Raw genomic sequence first — 17726 nt, forward strand, 5'->3', positions numbered from 1 at the left:
TGTTTAGCTTGAGGCTCAGTAAATAATCCCAACCCAGACCACTCACTAAGATCCAATTCCAAAACTTTGGGTTATGACAGAAGTAGATTTGCTGGTAGTCATCTTGGATTTGCTGGTAGTCATCCTGGAAACACACAATAAAGAGGCCTAATTGATGAGAGCAGAGTCATCATGAAGGATGGGAGGAATGGAGAAGCAGAAGGAAAAATAATCACCCTTTCCAGAAGACATATTCTCTCTCCCTCCCTCCCTTTCCCTCCCCCCTCCCTCTCTCCCTCCCTCCCTTCCCCTTCTCTCTTAAAGTCATCACCAGGACGTGTTCTAACTGGCACAGCTTCTTAATCCAGATCATTTCTGTAAATATCCACACTATTTTGTAGGTGTCTGTATTTAAGCCTTTATGTTTTAATCTCGCAGCGGTGAAGATGGAGCCTGTGGCTCCATACCTATCCAAAGAGGGCTATACCGTTGAATAGTTACTATTTAATGAGACATTGCTTCATGAATGTCATGACTGAGATCAGCTCTAATGGCATGACGAGTGATAGTTCTGGGCTTCCTAATAAGATGTCATGGTATGGAGGCCTCATGGATGACTGATTCATCTGCTTCTTGATGTCATTGAATTCCAAGCTTCTCCCCCTCTCTTGGCTATGACATCATCACTACTGGCTTAATCATCCAGGCTGGTGAGAGCATGGATACAGCCATGACTCATCATGATGTGACATCTAGAGAGTATAGAGAAAAACAAGTTCCCTATGCCTTTTCCTCACTAGGACATAGTTCCTTGAAGACCTCTACCATGCATCCTCTCAGAGCTCCTCGGCTGCACTGGTTCATCAGTTTCTGAATGAGATCCCCTGGAGCATCTGAATGAGATCCCCTGGAGCATCTGAATGAGATCCCCTGGAGCATCTGAATGAGATCCCCTGGAGCATCTGAATGAGATCCCCTGGAGCAGAGAACTTTTGTTCAGGCACATGGCTCTGTGGAAGGAGCTCTGTTTGGAAACTCAGGAGGCCAATCAGGGTCCACCACAATAGTCAAAGGTGGCTTTATGAAGTGGTTCTTGAGAGCTCTGGACTCTCTGCTTCCTTGGACTTTACCTTCCAACTCTACTCCCTAACTTCCGGCCTTTTGTTTGTTTGAGCATACCTGCACTCACTTAGGTAGCAAAACCTCCAAGTGTCTTGTTGTTTTGATTTATGAGACTCTTCAGTCACCATACCCATTACTCCGCTGTTGGTGTTCCTCTTGCTGTCTGGTTACTTTCTCTGAGACGTATTCTCTCACCTGCAAATCCCAGGCAGGGGACAACTCCTCCTAGCACGCGTCCACCTACCCCTTGACATCTATGCTACACTGTGTGGTGATTATCCCTCTCTTTGTTTCCACAGCTAGATTTGACCTTGAGTTCAGGGCTTCTGGCTTGGTCTCTGATGGGTGACATAATGATCAAAGCACTGCAAATGCTCAAAAGCAATTTTTAGTTGACCCCCAACCATCACATCTCTTGCTCTGATTCTGCTCCAGTGGTCTGAGGAAGGCAGAACGTCCTTCCAGCCCTTGTACAAACGTACACTTCCTTCTACTGACTCCTCGCAGTAGTTTCTTCAAGCTACTTCCATTTACAGTGTTGGGAGACTCACAGTAGACTCTCTACAGAATCAGGAAGGCTATTCAATAGACATTCATGATGGGTGTAAAAACAAAACAAAAGAAATCTTTCCAGGAAAGGAAGAACTCCCTTAACCTGTCAATAGCATAAAACAAAACAAAAACCCACCGATGGTTTGGAAAAAAAAAAAAAGAGGCTGAGTGCTTTCTCTCTAAGATCAGGAATAAGTGTGGAATATAAACCAATCCCAAGGCAATAAAGCAGTGAAATGAAATAAAATAAAAAGTCTTCATGAGTTAAACTCCCCCAAATTACTAAAATTCCTAAGATGCTTCTGTAGGTCAATAAAATTCAATATACCATTCTGACCAAGTTTTTTTTTAATTATTTAATTCTTATTTTATGTATAAAAGTGCTGCGTCAGGCTGGAAAGATGGTACAGAGGGTAAGAGCACTGCCTGCTCTTCCAAAGGTCCTGAGTTCAATTCCCAGCAACCACAGAGTGGCTCACAACCATCTATGATGAGATTTGGTGCCCTCTTCTGGGATGCAGATGTAAATGCAGGCAAAGCACTGTATACTTAATAAATAAGTAAAACTTTAAAAGACTGCTTTTTCTGCATATGTGCGGCTACTTCATGTACATGCCTGGTGCCTAAAGAGGCCAGAATAGGTTAATGGATTTCTTGAAATTGTTGTTACAGATGGTTGTGAGCCACCATATATGTGCTGGGAACTGGACCAGGTCCTCCTCAAGAGCAGCAAGTGCTCTTAGTTGCTGAGTCATTTCTCCAGTTGTGACAGAGCATTTTGAACATGAACTTATTTGTTTATCATTCATATACAACAAAACATGCTGGTTTTAAGTATATCGATGCCTAAGTTTTGACTGGCTTAGGGTGCCCTTCACTACAGTGGAGACGTAGGGCTCCTAGAACCTTCATAAGCCACTCTACAGAGGATCCCCTCACCCTGGGTGCAGGAGTCACTGGCTCACATTTGTTTGATTCATGACTTTATATAAATGGAAACACGTGATCTTCAGAAATAGCTCCCTAGATCTTTTGACCATTTTTATTTTTAAAGGTCTATTATATCTTATTTTGTTTCATGTGTTTGTTTTGTTGTTTTGTTTAGTTTTTGCCTGCTGTATATATGCACACCACACGCATGCCTGGTGTCCAGGCAGGCCAGAAGACTGTTGTCATTGGGCGGCAGCGTAAACACGGGTGCCCTGTAGGTGTTTGCTGATCTTCTCTCTTAGTAGCCTCTTCTCCTCTAATGCTTTCCCTCAGGATTTCTGCTCATCTTTGCCTCAGCAGAGTCCACTATCAGGCTTGGTGAGGTCACCAAAGTTTTCTCGGGTTCTTTTTCTCTGTAGGCTTTATAGAAAGCGCCACTAGGCAGAGACTTAGGCCCGTCATAGGTTTTGTTTCATCTGCTTCTGAAAGACTACAGCTGCCCAGTGCTGTCATGTCTGTATCTATACCATATATACCATAGAGACATATGTCAAATAATAAATATACTGCAAAGTATAAATATACAATGCATGTTTATAAATAACAAATACACACATTTCAGCATATGTTCAAACAGTCCTGCATCATGTGCTATGATGTGGCTAAATGTTAAAGCTACCTGCAACAACAACTAATGACAAGGCTAGCATTTGATTTTCCTTCTGATCCTTGAATATTTTGGAAGCGTGTTGTCTCAGTGAGTGGAAATTAAAGGCTCGTCTAACAGGCTGGTTTTCCTGACCTTACTGCACTTCCTGTTTTGGAAGATGTTTTGGTGATCATGAACTTGGTACCAGGCACTGATCAGAATCTGATTTCTCACAATGGCCTGTGATACAGGCAACACATTTTATGCATGGAAAATTTCATTTCCTTATTGGTAAACAAAGGAGGGATATATCATATGTTTAGGTAACCGTGGTGGCTTCTGTCGGTTGTCAACTTGACATACCTGGGAAGAGGGAACATCAACTGCTGAGCAGTCTCCTGCATCTGACTGGCCTGTGACCGTGTCTGTGGGGACACTTCCCTGACTGGTGACTGATGTGAAGGACCTTCACCCACTGTGGGTTGTACCATCGCTGGGCAGGTGGGCCTGGGATGAAGAATAACAGCCACTGTCACACCAGAGGGAACAAGCCAATGAGCAGCAATCCTCTATGGTTTCTGCTTAAGCTCCTGCCTTGGTTCCCCTTGATACTAGATTAACCTGTAAGGAAAACAGAGCCTTCCCTCTACAAGGAGCTCTCTTTCATGGCCCATAAGACTTGAGGGCCTTCAGCAAGGCAGTCACAAGTGCCAGTAAAAGGGAAGACCTAGGATTGCTCACTGTCATCTTAGCCTCAGTTTCTTTCTGACCCCCTAGTAACTTTACACAACTCTGTTCTACCTTAGCCCATAGGACCTTCTGCCTAGAGCAGTGTTTCTCAACCTATGATTCATGACCCCTTTGGGAGTTGGGCAACTCTTTCGCAGGGGTCACCCAAGACCATCAGAAAACAGATAGTCACATTACAATTCATAACATAACAGAACTACAATTATGAAGCAGCAATGAAAATAATTTTATGGCTGGCGGCGGGGGGGGGGGGGGGAGCATCACCACAACATGCGGCGCTCTGTTGAAAGGACTCAGCATCAGGAAGGGCGAGAACCACTGGCCTAGCAGTACTTCCCGGAAGCTATGCCTATAGAGGAAGCTCAAAGAGCCTGGCGATGCCCGTGCTGGTGGCACTGCCCTCGGCAGGGTGGAGGTGAGCCCTCGGAATACCCCTCCCTGGCGAGACAACTTTTTTTTTTACTGCCACTTTGTGACATTTAAGAAAACAACCCCAAGAAGGAGGCTATATTTAGAACTAGTTACACATTCCCCCCCCCCCCATAAAGATCAGCAGGACTAATTCTATGTCAGCTCGCATCCAAGTTTCTGTCAAACAAGCAGGGAAGGAAGGATTGCCTCACTGCACCAGCCCTCACCACAGGGAGCCCTGGCACTGCTCCCCTCACTCCCTGACCCAGGCTCTGTTATTCTCCCAAGCAGCAAATAGTTGCTTCCCAAGTAGTAGACTTTTTCTGATGATGGTGGATGTGCTGTCCAAAATGCCTACCGCCAGATCTATTCAGTCACCTTTCTCTACGGTGCGTGCGCCTCCCCACCTTTCCTTCACGGCCCTCCCTCTTCCCGTGGACTACCTGTCCTCTCCCAAGGCCAGTGTGCTATTTCCATCTTAGGTCCCATTCTGCCTCTTCCTCTCAATTACATGCTCTAATCTTTCTCTTCTGCATCGACAACCATCCCTTTTCTCCTGAATCACTCCCATTAGCATACAAAATGTCTCGTGATAGCGCTGATCTCTTCATAAGGGCTTATCCTCCCGTTCCTCCTCAGCCCACCACCTCACTCTTCTGTGTCTCTGGATTTTAAAACTCAAGACTTGGTTTTACCGACTGTTACTGTCTCTCCCTCGGTTTCTCTTTGGCGCTACGTTTCTAAAGCTGCCAGTTCGTTCCAAGTTGCTCATTCTCCTTACTCTGTTAATGACACGCAACACTTGGTTGAACCCACTTCTTTTGAAACACAGATTCCATCCGACTTCAGAAATCCCCTCATTCTCCTTGCTTACGCTGCCCAGGCACAAGCTGACCATTTTCTGGTGCTTTCTTTTTCTTTCTTTCTTTCTTTCTTTCTTTCTTTCTTTCTTTCTTTCTTTCTTTCTTTCCTGGCCTCCTGGCATTAGAGCATACTGGAGCACAAGATGCAAACACATTTCCTCTCTCTCTATGTTCAGAGACTCAATTATATATACATTATATGTATATATTATATATGTTGAGCACACATAAGTCGGAGAGATGGGGCTAGGTACAGTGGGTTTCTCATATATATGAGAAAATATATTATATAATATATTACATATTACAATCATCTCAAACTTAGCACGTCCCAAATAAGCTTTCATTCTCCAGCCTCAGCGAAGGGTCCCGTGAAATACTACCGGAGACAGACCCAAGTGCTAAGGATGTAGTGGATGCTATGATCCCAGGTAGTGAGACTGAGGAGTAGGGATATGAAGCAAAGGAACAAGCTACCAAGTGGGGATTGTTTCATGAACACAGAGGCCCAGGCTAACGCTGGACCACAGGGTTGGTCGACCTTCCAAAGAACAAAGGCAGAGAAATTCACTCCAGCTCCTTGCCATCTTGCCTCTCTTATGGGGCTGGCTCCCATTGGTTTGTTGAGGCAATAATTTATTTCCAGGTGGCTGTTGGGCTCTCTGGGGCCTTTTTGTAGTTTGGGGCGGGGGATCCAGTTCCACTCATTTTAGTGTGGCAAGCCCATGGAAGCAAAGTGTGGCGGTCAGGCCGAGCTGGTTCTTCTGATATTGTCTTCAGTGGAGATTGGAAGGGTGTGGGGGGTGGAGGGGAAAATGTGACCAGGTGATAAGAGGGGCACGTAGAACATTCTAGGCTTCACATCCATATGGGAAGAAACTGACTCAGACTCTAGCATAGGATGCTACCACCAGTTCAGTCATTAGGGCCACAAGCCTAGGGGACATTGCTGAAAGCCTTCTCTCCCCACATCCCAGCTCCACTCCCTGTGAAAAAGCCACTTTCAAGATCTTCCCAGCACGCCCTCCCATCTAAGCCAGCACTGCTTCTGATGTGGGCCACGCCAGTTCCCCCGCTTCCTTCCAATAATTATTGTAATCTTTTAAAAACCCAAAGCAGGGTTGGTGATGTGACTCTGTGAGTAAAGAGGCTTGCCACCAAACCTGATGACCTATATACTCCATTCTTGGGATCCACGTGGTAAAAGGAAAGAAGAAATCCTAAACTCGTCTCTGACCTCCGCATACAGTGTATGTGTGCCTTCACACACTAAACAGGCAAATAAATCAAATATAAACTATTTGTAAAAGTTAAAAACAAACAAAATGGGCAGGAGAGATGGTTAAGAGCACTGGCTGCTCCTCCAGAGGTCCTGAGTTCTCTTCCCAGCAACCACTTGGTGTCTCACAAAGCGTCTGTAATGGGATCTGATTTTCTTATCTGGTGTGCATTAAAACAGAACACTCATATACGTAAAACAAACAAACAAACCTAAAACAACAACAACAAACTAAACAGAGCAGGCTGCTGTGTGTCTGAAACCCTAGCACTCGGGAGGCTGAGGCAGGGGAGTTGCTTCTACTTTGTGACCAGCCTGGGCTTCCATATAATAGCATTTCAAACAACTATGAAAGCAAACAAACAAACCACGACCTCCCCAACCCAGCCATTCTGCTAGTCATGTACATCCTCCAGCACCTTTCCCGTGTACTCTTCCTCCCAGGCCAAGGGGCCCTGCATGCCCCACCCACCATGACCTTCTTCCTTGGTAATTTCTTTCTGTTCCTGGTGAGCTTTTGTTTCCCAAGGCTTTCTTGCTTTAGGACCTGCACATTTGTTCATACATCTTTTAGTCTGCTCTTTTATCCATTGGTCTCTGTTTTCTGGTTGCTGACTTCCTGTTCCTGAATCCATGCTAGTAATGGACCTACATTCTAGGTTTATTTATTTATCGTCTGTGCCTCCTACTGAACGTGAGCTCCCTGCAATCTGGGGCTGTGTGTCTTGTCACTGGTCACCCAGTGCTTGGACATGTCTGGTCCTTAGCTGAGGCACAGCAAACCTTTGTTGAACACTTCAGTGCCTTCTAACCCTCAGCAGCTGATGACTCATGAGTTCTTATCTCAAAACCTTTTTGTCCAATTCCCTTGGAGGTTCAATTCCTGCTTTAATCATATCTATTAGGCACGTGGAGGGCGCTATCATATACAACTCTGAGTTTATGAATTGGGCAGTGCTAGAACACGCCAGGAAGTGCTCTGCAGCAGGCTCACAATGAGATTCCAGCAGCAATGACCACCAAACCACAGTGCTTGACATTTCATGGCAGAGCTTCTCGTTTGTTGTGTTGTTGTTGTAACCAACGGAGCATCAGTGCCGAAGGGGAGAGGGGCGGTGGAGCTTCTGGAGTGGAGGGACCAGAGTGCACTGGATGGAGTTTAGGATGAGAAGGAGTACTGTGCAATAGAACTTGCTGTTCACGGAAGAAAAGCCAGGGTGGGAATCTGGAGGAGAGGAAAGAACAAACACTTTTTTTTTCTTCCCTGAAATGAATGCAGGGGTCTGAATCTGGAGGAGGAATTTAACTAGCTCTATCCCCGGGATCCTTGCAGAGCCCCCTGCCTTTCACTAGCCACAATAGAGCCAGGAGGACGTATGCGATTGTTGGCTTTGAGTAAAGAGGTGGGTGGTGTAGGCGGTTGGCGACGCGAACTGCGGTGGTGCGAAGGGGCGGTGCCAAGGCTACGAGAGGAACCAATCAGCGGCGACTCTGTGTTCTTGCGGGCTCCTCAGAGGCTCTGCAGCAGTGGAAGGACCCGAGCTTCTGGCTGCCTTCTCCCGTGCAGCAGCAAGCGTTCAGACGCCGCGCCACTGGGGATGCCGCACAGGTCCCAGGCTCAGGCTGCTCTGGGCCTTCGTGGGGACCCTTGCGCGAATATGTCCAGAGCCTAGAAAGTGGTCCTGAGGGACCGAGGGCCACTAGGTTGGGGGTGGGGTGGAGGTGAGGGAGGCACAACTGAGGGTAGGAGGCGAATCGGCGACTTGCTTCTCACGTTTGTCCCAATTAGCACCAAGTTGGCAGACAACCCACAAAACCAAGATGCCTTTCTCCCTCCCCCCCTCCCCCCCATTCTCTGCATTTCAGAATATTCTGACTGTAAGAAAACTTCAGCTCCGCCGGTAGGGTCAAGAGGAACAAACGCTTGCCACCACCTTCTCCCAGTAACACAGTGTGGATGAAAACCTGGGATCCTCAACTGCAGCGCTCTTATCAAACTGCACCCTTCCGGAGTGCGGCTGGCGTGGGGGTTGGAGGGACTAGGGTGGGCTGGGCAGAGGAGGCCTCTGGGGGGAGGGGCGGGGTGGCGCGGAGGAGCGAGATGCAGGAGGAAGATTGCCTGTGTGACTGCATCTGAAGCAGACCGGTCCAAGGAGTTCTGCCAGGGCATCACCGCCTGCATTGCGTCGGACCTGACCATCTCCAATGTGAAATTCCCGGGGAAGGTCGCGCGCAGCTAAGGACCGTGCGTAGGCGGGGCTGCGGGCCACCAGGGAAGAGGAGTTGGTGGTGGGCTTTTCGAGGAGGAGAGGGTGGAAAAAGAAGAAAAGCAGTGCTGGCAAGCATAGGAACTGAATGACAACCCCCCTCTGCCAAACCACCCCCTCATATTTTCCATCTACCTCCTCGCTCCTGCCCTCCCCCGCCCTCCCCAACCCACGCCCGGGTGGGCCAATCGCTGCTCCGCATTCCAGGCGCTTTCTCAGGTTTCTGCTGATCTTGCAGCGCTCAGAAATGGACCAAGCGGACCTGCGGCCGCAAGCTCCCAGCCCCACTCCGAGCTGCTGAAGGCTCCCGGCGTGCCGCGGAGCGAGGTCCATGCGGTGGTGCGGAGAGTGCAGGTTACCCGAGAGCCATGTAGAGCCAGGCTTTGGGCCGCCCGCCTCCCTCGGGATCGAATCAAGGGCTCCGGTAGTGTTCGGAGGGGGCGAGAGTGCTGCTTATCGCCATTTGCTTGGGTGACTCGGGAGAAGGTGGCCTTTTTGCTTCTCCACCCGGCATCCTCCGGAACTCCCTGCACAGGGGAGAGGACCACGTCTTCAGGTTGCCTACGCCGAGTGAGGATGGGGGTAGGGAACGGACGTCTCCTTCGTAGCTGCTCAATACAACGACCGGACCCTTGAGAAGGGAAGGACGCGGACCACGAGGGGCCCGGCGCCTCTCGGATGCTGCTGCGGTAGTGGCCACTGCTGGTTCGGGCTGCTGCAAAGGCGACCTGCCGCATTCCGACTCTCCGCCGACTCAGCACCGCCCCTGCGCCAAGCCGGCCCGCCAGGTAGGGAGCTCCCCAGTTCGGGGCTGCAGAATCTGTGGAGGTTGCGGTGACAGGCTGAGAGGGTGAGGGGTTGCTGCCCGGGACCCAGAGCTCCTCCAGTATCTATCGCTAAGTGCTTTTCCGATCTCCAGTTTAACGGAGTTGTAAACAGATCGGCTCTTGGGCATTGGGGAAAGTGGGATGGAAGATTTCCAAACTTGGATTTCTGGGTGTCTGTTGTGTGTCTGTCTGTGAGTGTGTGCTAACCCCCCCCCCCCCGTAAAAGTCCAGTGTGTTCTACAAAAGCTACTAGTCTGTGCTCTTCGGTGTCTGTAGGTTCGTCCCATTGGAATGCTTCTGATTTTCTACCCTCGTATCACTTCTTATTTCTCTGCAGCGTCCATCGATCGCCCCGTTGGGAGCTTAGAAGGCGGCAGGCGAAGAGGGGTAGGAGGGGGCAGAGCCAAGGAGCAGCAAAGTGGGTGACAGGCCTGGGGATCTGCTGAGTTGGAACTGCACCAGGTCCTAGGAGGGCTGCTGGAAGGGAGGGGAGCCGGGGCGAGCCCCGAAACGATGCCAGGTGTGCGTTAAGGCAATCAGAGCAGGAAGAAAAAAAAAACCCCACACGCCAACACGAACACAGAGCACACCTCCAAAACCCAAGCCTAGGGGGAAAAAAACCTCACTGGTGGCCCTCAGGCGGAGGGGTTTCCAAATTGGGTAAAAGGCAGAGTGGAGGAGCGGGGAAGTGATAACTAGCAAAGTTGCAGACCTCTGAACCTACTGGCTCTGAAGCCTCTCCCTGTGAGCGTGGGGGAGACTCACTCTCCGGTGGGGGGGGCGTTCGGGTCCCCCCCACCCCTCCTCCCTCGCTCCTTCACACCTCAGGCTTTCTCCTGGCCTCCCACCCCTGCACCCTGTTTCCATCATGACGGTGATGTCCGGGGAGAATGCGGACGAGGCTTCGGCCGCTCCGGGTCACCCCCAGGATGGCAGCTACCCAAGGCAGGCCGACCACGACGACCACGAATGCTGCGAGCGCGTGGTGATCAATATCTCCGGGCTGCGCTTCGAGACGCAGCTCAAGACCTTGGCACAGTTCCCCAACACGCTGCTGGGCAACCCAAAGAAACGCATGCGCTACTTTGACCCCCTGAGGAACGAATACTTCTTTGACCGCAACCGTCCCAGTTTCGATGCTATCCTTTACTACTATCAGTCGGGGGGCCGCCTGCGCAGGCCGGTCAACGTGCCCCTGGACATGTTCTCTGAGGAGATCAAATTTTACGAGTTGGGCGAGGAGGCCATGGAGAAGTTCCGGGAAGATGAAGGCTTCATCAAGGAAGAGGAGCGCCCCCTACCGGAGAAGGAGTACCAGCGCCAGGTGTGGCTGCTCTTTGAGTATCCGGAGAGCTCCGGGCCTGCCAGGGTTATCGCCATCGTGTCCGTCATGGTCATCCTCATCTCCATAGTCATCTTTTGCCTGGAGACTCTCCCTGAGCTGAAGGATGACAAGGACTTCACGGGCACCATCCACCGCATCGACAACACCACAGTCATCTATACTTCCAACATCTTCACAGACCCCTTCTTCATTGTGGAAACCTTGTGTATCATCTGGTTCTCTTTTGAGCTGGTGGTGCGCTTCTTCGCCTGCCCCAGCAAGACGGACTTCTTTAAGAACATCATGAACTTCATCGACATTGTGGCTATCATCCCTTATTTCATTACCCTGGGCACGGAGATAGCTGAGCAGGAGGGAAATCAGAAGGGCGAGCAGGCCACTTCCCTGGCCATCCTCAGGGTCATCCGCTTGGTAAGGGTGTTCAGAATCTTCAAACTCTCCCGCCACTCTAAGGGCCTCCAGATCCTGGGCCAGACCCTCAAAGCTAGTATGAGGGAGTTAGGGTTGCTCATCTTTTTCCTCTTCATTGGGGTCATACTGTTTTCTAGCGCAGTGTACTTTGCCGAGGCGGAAGAAGCTGAGTCGCACTTCTCCAGTATCCCCGATGCTTTCTGGTGGGCGGTGGTGTCCATGACCACTGTGGGATACGGTGACATGTACCCTGTGACAATTGGAGGCAAGATCGTGGGCTCCTTGTGTGCCATCGCTGGTGTGCTGACAATTGCCCTGCCCGTACCTGTCATTGTGTCCAATTTCAACTATTTCTACCACCGAGAAACTGAGGGGGAAGAGCAGGCTCAGTTGCTCCACGTTAGCTCTCCTAACTTAGCTTCTGACAGTGACGTCAGCCGACGCAGCTCCTCTACTATCAGCAAGTCCGAGTACATGGAGATTGAAGAGGATATGAACAATAGCATAGCCCATTACAGACAGGCTAATATCAGAACTGGTAACTGCACCACAGCTGATCAAAACTGCGTTAATAAGAGCAAGCTCCTGACCGATGTTTAAAAAGCAACAGGCAAGCAAGCAAAAGCCCCAATACGACCCCCCTCCCCCTTGGCGACTCTGGTCCCACTCTGTAGATACTTTACTAAAAAACGTTAGTCTTTGAATGCTTTATTTAACTGTCAATGCATTGTTGCATTGTGAATTTGGGGAGTGGCAAATCCGAAGCTTTCAAGATCCATTAAAAATAAAAATCCCAACTATTTTCATTTTATCAAAAATGAGAAAAGAAAGAGTATTTTATAAAACTGGCTTAAATGCTGTCCATTAAGTAGTTTGTGTGAAATATGGCTCATGCTTTCCTTGTACTGAAATATTTCTAATTTTTTGACTTAAGTTTGTTTTTTTTTTTTTAATCTAAAGATCAGATGACCACTTAGGAATATAAAAAGGCAAATTTGCATGGGACTCCATTCTAAAATCTTTGCAAAACCGCACAGCACATTTCAGATAGTGTACCATGTGGAACACTCTGTAACTGTCTCAGTGGTCAGTGAAAAAAAAAAAGCTTTTATTTTGACCAACTGAATTGCATACAAGGCAAAACAAAATCCGGACTAATTATGACTGGTTCAGAAAGCACCTTGAAAAATCTGTTACTGGTCCCAGTCTGTTGGGATTTTCCATCTGCCCCTTTCTCCTTAACTCAGTCTATTCTTTCTAGAAAAGGGTAAATTGATTAAATGAGTTGATTCATCTGTAGGGCTGCTAAAGTTCTCTCAACTGCAGATGATCCAAATATAGGTCTTTTCTCACCAATCCTGCACCCTGACCCCTGACCTTCTGAAGTGGATGTAAAACCTTACCCTCCTTATTGCAAGAGCACAAGAGTTAACTGGTAAGCATGTTTGAGTCTGATAACATTTATTTTATAATCGCATGCTGAGAAAGTTAACCCAGACAATAGAGAATAAGCTTACGTTGAAATTGACTCTTCTAAATATAGGCCCTTTTTCATTTGCATTCACCAAAAGTGCACTCCTTCACTTATTAACTCTTCTTAGCAACTAAAGTACTGTATCTAAGTACATACATTAGTCACATGGGAACAATCCCTTTTCGGAGCTCAAAGCATGTTCTCTTAGCATTATGGCCTATTTGATTAAGATATACCTTGACTTAATTAATGCATGATTTCAGTAATAAAAAAATGATAAAATACTAAAAATTACACAAGTCTGTGGGATGAAAGGCCCAAAAGAAACAATGGGGTGGGGGTGGAGGTGGGGTACACTCCCGTCAAATTTTCCTGCCTTTGCTCAGGGAAATGTCAAGCTTCTGTGTAGGGATAGGCAGAGAGAGGACCAGCATGCCCATCCTTTAAAGGAAAACTGTGGAAAACTAAATAAGTCATCAAGGTATTTCATAGACCTAAGACAAGCATTCTTTCTAGCTGAATATCAATACAAGCAAACAAACAAACAAACAAACAAAAAAAGGTGCAATACTGCATGGTTTTTTGGTGCATTCTTAGGATGTAAGTGATAATGTTTATCTCTTTATGCACCCCCAGAGCTGAGCTGATTTCTTTTTGCAGTCATGATTTGGAGTCTATAGAGACTTCGTCCCTCCCCTTGAGGCTCCCTGAAGAAACTCAGCCAATTGATTTAATAGTTGCTTAGTGCCTTTATCTGTACCCACAGTCAACTGCAGAAAGTGCCTCTGTAACTCAGCTGGGATGTTATTTAACAAAAGGGAGGAAGGGCTGGGGCACAGACCTTTTGCTTTTTGTTTTGTTTGTTTTTTCCATCCTCACACTCTCACGTCACCACTGTGAGAAGACCACACCACCCTCAGAGCCCCAAACAAGAGAGAGAGAGAGAAAGAGAGAGAAAGCAGGTGCTGTCTCTTTGGCCATCTACTGGACTTGGTCTCTTTGGCAGCCTGACCCTGGATATGACCTGAGACCCATCTTTGAACTGGACACGGACCGTAAACCTGTTCTGTTCTGTTTTGTTTTGCTTTGCTTTGCTTCTTCTTTATCGGAAGCCAAGAGAAACGTCTTTGGGAATGTGGAAGGCCACTCTGGACACACAAAGCCTCCTCAGCTTCAGTGGTCCCTTCCCCTCCCCATCTCCCTGTCAGCTATAGCACTTTGCAGATCTCCAATAGTCTGGTCTTTGGGGGGTATTGTTGTGAATCATGGGAACCTTTATCTCACAGTGAACCTTGCATAGGCCAGCCACCCAGGCCAAGCTCCTATAGATAGTTCCTGTGATGTTCCTACGATTGTCCCTCTTGGAAGTCACTTTACTGGCTGACCACCTGACTGCTGCTGCCCCAGCCACTGAATGCAGAGAATGTTGGGGACCCCATGTCCAGATGAAAGATCGTCATACCACACAGGCGCTGGGGTCCAGCAGCTTTACACCAGAGGAGAGGTATCCATTGCCTTTTAAAGGACACTGGAGTAGGGGACCCTTCATCCTGTTTTAAAGCATGTGGCCGCCTACTACTGTCTGCCTTACGTGCTTGCCTGGCTTCTTCTGGAATCTTCCCTGGTACTTCCATCTCCACCCCAACCCCACCTCCAGTCTTCAGACTAGAAGTGGGACCATCAAAAAAGAATCCGTGAGGACATCCAGGCTGTCTAGCTCGACTGAAAGAAGATGGGCGTTTTCTTCCTCTGTGCAACCTTTCTGCGTCTTCAGGGTGAACACAACACATGTCCTAGAAGCTGAGGTGCCAAGAACTAACTGCCCAGCCTCTGACTGTAGGGTACTAAGCCCTCCCATGTGTTGCCTACTCTTTGAACCTTAGATCATCACTCTGATCTTTCCCTCTTATGTACTTGCAAGTTTCTAGTTGGGAGAAAAATGCCAGCTCCTCCCCCCCAAAGTCTCCAGGGATATCTTGAACTTTTATTTTGACTCTGAGATCTCGGACACAACAGAACTCTGTCAACAGCAATAATCCACTGAGTACTACGGGATGGACGAGTTAGAGGATGAGGCAATGAGGCCAAGACGAGGCAGCCAGCCCCTGGACACTTGGCCTGCCTCTTGTAGTGGTGCCCCGGACAGGTTGAATCTTCTGTATATGTTACAAGACAAAAGTGCTGCCCGTGGTGAAGTGGTCTGCCTGGGGCTGGGGGGAATGTGCTGTTGTTATGACTTTGGAGCGGATGGGGGATACAGATGCTGGTTATCCATCTGTCGCCCACTGCGGTGAGCGTGATGACAAGGAGTACAGGGATTATCTGTGTAGCATAGGCATGCGACCTCTGACCAAGCTCTTACCCCTGCACTGTAATGTGCTGAAATGTCTTTGTAGACCTGAAGGTGCACTTAACTAAACTGCCTACTAAGGAATGACTCTCATTTGGTCCGCTTCATTACTCCCTTTCCCAGGTTTTTGCCCTTTCATCCCCTTCTTAGGTACTGAGCCTTGAGAGCTCATGTCCTGATGCTTATACCTGTTTTCTCTGGAAGGAGAAGACTTCTGATGCACGGATAGCCATAGCCCAGCTCTTCCAACATGTAGGGCCCTAGTTCCATAGGGTACCCATGGAAGGCTCAGGTCACCCTGTGGCTATTAGCCATCCCAGAATCTCTGAAATGCTTGACTTACTTCAAGTGATGTGAATCAGAGAGACCAAAGATATTAATTTCCTCTGTCCTCGGATTTCTAGAAGACAGACAATAGCCAGGGCAGGGTTTGGTTTGGTTTGGGTTTTCTCCCCCCACCTTCTCCATCTGTGCACAACACCCTGCACCCCACTCCCCTTTGAGACTTGAATCCTGAAGCTCAATGACATTTGTTCACTGGGAGTGGGTTTTTGGATTAGTCCAGAGCGACAGGTCAGCCATTCTCCCACATTGTAGTCAATGGACTGTCATTTCTCTAAAGTAAAAGTGTGTGTGGTGGGTTTACATTCCACTGAGGTGGAACCGGGCTCACCACAGCCTTGATGCTCTTGAGACTAGAGAAGAAGCAGTGTGACTGGTGGCTGAGAAACACATTTTCTTAAGCAGAAATGAGGTTCAACCCATAAAGGACTTTCTTCATATTGGGTGTAGTTACACGTTTTTCAAATTAGTGTCTAAAAGAATCAGTTTAAAAAAAATAGTTTCCAACCCTCATGCTTAATATAGGAGGCCTCAAAGCACATGTTTATTTTTTTTAAAAGCAACTTTAAATTTTAATTTCTTCTTTGGTAGATTGGATTGAACAGAAAGTAGAAAGGGAACATTAGCAGAAGGCAATTCCCCCATTTTCTTCCAGGAATGACTTATTCCTGGGAATGGTGAGGATTGGTGGGTGGTAACCATCCATAGTCTAAAATTGTTAGAAAGAGTATAAACTGCCAAACAACCACGTTATCTTCCAGCCCTTTCCAAGCAAAGAGTGAAGCCTTCTGATATTTTTATTCATTTTGAGAAGACAAACAAAGCAGACGTTGAGGAGCAGCACAAGCTAGGTTGAACTGTTATCTCAGGCAGTGGACTCTCACCTACAGGGTGGTACAGTCATACTTACATTTATAGCATGGGACTTCAGGGTATACGCAAACGTGTCTAGAATGACTCAGGTAAAATTTCAAGGAATGTACATAACTTGCAGTTTTTGTCAAGAAGCAAGCAGGAACTGAATTGTTAACCAAAACTATTCCATTACCTTGGGCCACTGTGCAAACTAATTCAGGGCATAGACTTAAGGTTAAAAGCCTTGGGATCAAATGGCAGCCTCTTTGTGCATTGCCTCATGGGAGTGCCGATGTGTAAGCGAAGCATTGGGCACTGCTGCCTTTAGGAAAGCTTCGAGAAGGTCAACCCTAGTCACAGCGATTTTCATTTAGGGGCAGGTTACCAGGGAATTTGTGATGTGAGACTTCAAAGGATCTATAAAAGTTGCTTTCCCCTAAGTAACCGAAAAAGAAGAAAAGGAATAAGGAAATAAAACGCAAAAGCCCTTGCAGGATACACCAAGTAGTAAATTGTTTCCCCCTTTCCCCAAACTCGCAGAAGTCTCTTTCTTCTTCAGCGCACTGTGTAGGGACCATAAGTGGGTGACATGGACTCTGTGACATACCTCTAAGATTAAAGATAAAGTATTCCTGGGCTACAAACTGAGCTCAAGAAGTATCCGTTTGAAGTGCACCCTCAGGACAACAAACCATTGAAGCTGAAGAAGTTCTGTTTTATTTTCTTGGCTTTGCCAATTGCTTTACTCCTTGAGTTAAGGACATTTCTCATCTCGTCTCCTCTGCGCTTGCCCTGCCCTAACCGTTTACCATGTTGGGTCGAGGATACTGAGCGTTTCGAATGGAGAACCTAATGACGCGCATAGTTTTCATCTATGCAATTTTACTTGGTTCTGTCACTTCATGATCTGTTCATATTTGGCATCAATTAAAGATAATTTTTAAGGATCTTACCATGGAACCTCTTGATTGTGTTTTGTGTCTTCTTTAACTGGTCTTTTTTTGGGGGGGGCTTCTGCTCATACCCTCTGTTTTTGGGGTCTATTTAAATTACACAGTGATGACTCAAGGTAGATGCCAGGAAGTGACCTCATTTTTGGAGGCGGGGCCTGGTCAGCAGTTGCTGCCATTTGAAGAGGGGTTCTGGGTTTGTGTTTTGACAATCAGCTCACAAGTTGGTTTTAGGTAGGACCCCAGTCCCTTCAAATTTACCCTGTGCAAATGGTGGAGAACCTAGCTTTGAAAAACGGAAAGAAGCGAAGGCGAAGGGGGTGGGAACTTTAGTTATCCTTGATGAAATGGCTTTGAATTTGAATAATTT

The 17726-nt window shown here is 47.7% G+C and overlaps 1 protein-coding gene across 1 annotated transcript; it reads left to right on the forward strand.

Annotated features, from left to right (window-relative positions):
- Positions 1–9450: 9450 nt before the first annotated feature.
- On the forward strand, positions 9451–17366 carry KCNA1 (potassium voltage-gated channel subfamily A member 1). The gene is made up of 2 exons (XM_084766700.1): positions 9451–9590; positions 9967–17366. The coding sequence occupies exon 2, from the start codon at positions 10498–10500 to the stop codon at positions 11983–11985; it is 1488 nt and encodes a 495-aa protein (XP_084622826.1). The 5' UTR covers positions 9451–9590; positions 9967–10497; the 3' UTR covers positions 11986–17366.
- Positions 17367–17726: the final 360 nt, after the last annotated feature.

Source organism: Acomys minous, assembly GCF_964271855.1.
Source record: "Acomys minous genome assembly, chromosome: 17".
NCBI classification, from domain to species: Eukaryota; Metazoa; Chordata; class Mammalia; order Rodentia; family Muridae; genus Acomys; species Acomys minous.

Coding starts and splice junctions, on each gene's coding strand:
- KCNA1 (XM_084766700.1), top strand. CDS start 10,498: ATGACGGTGATGTCCGGGGAGAATGCGGACGAGGCTTCGGCCGCTCCG.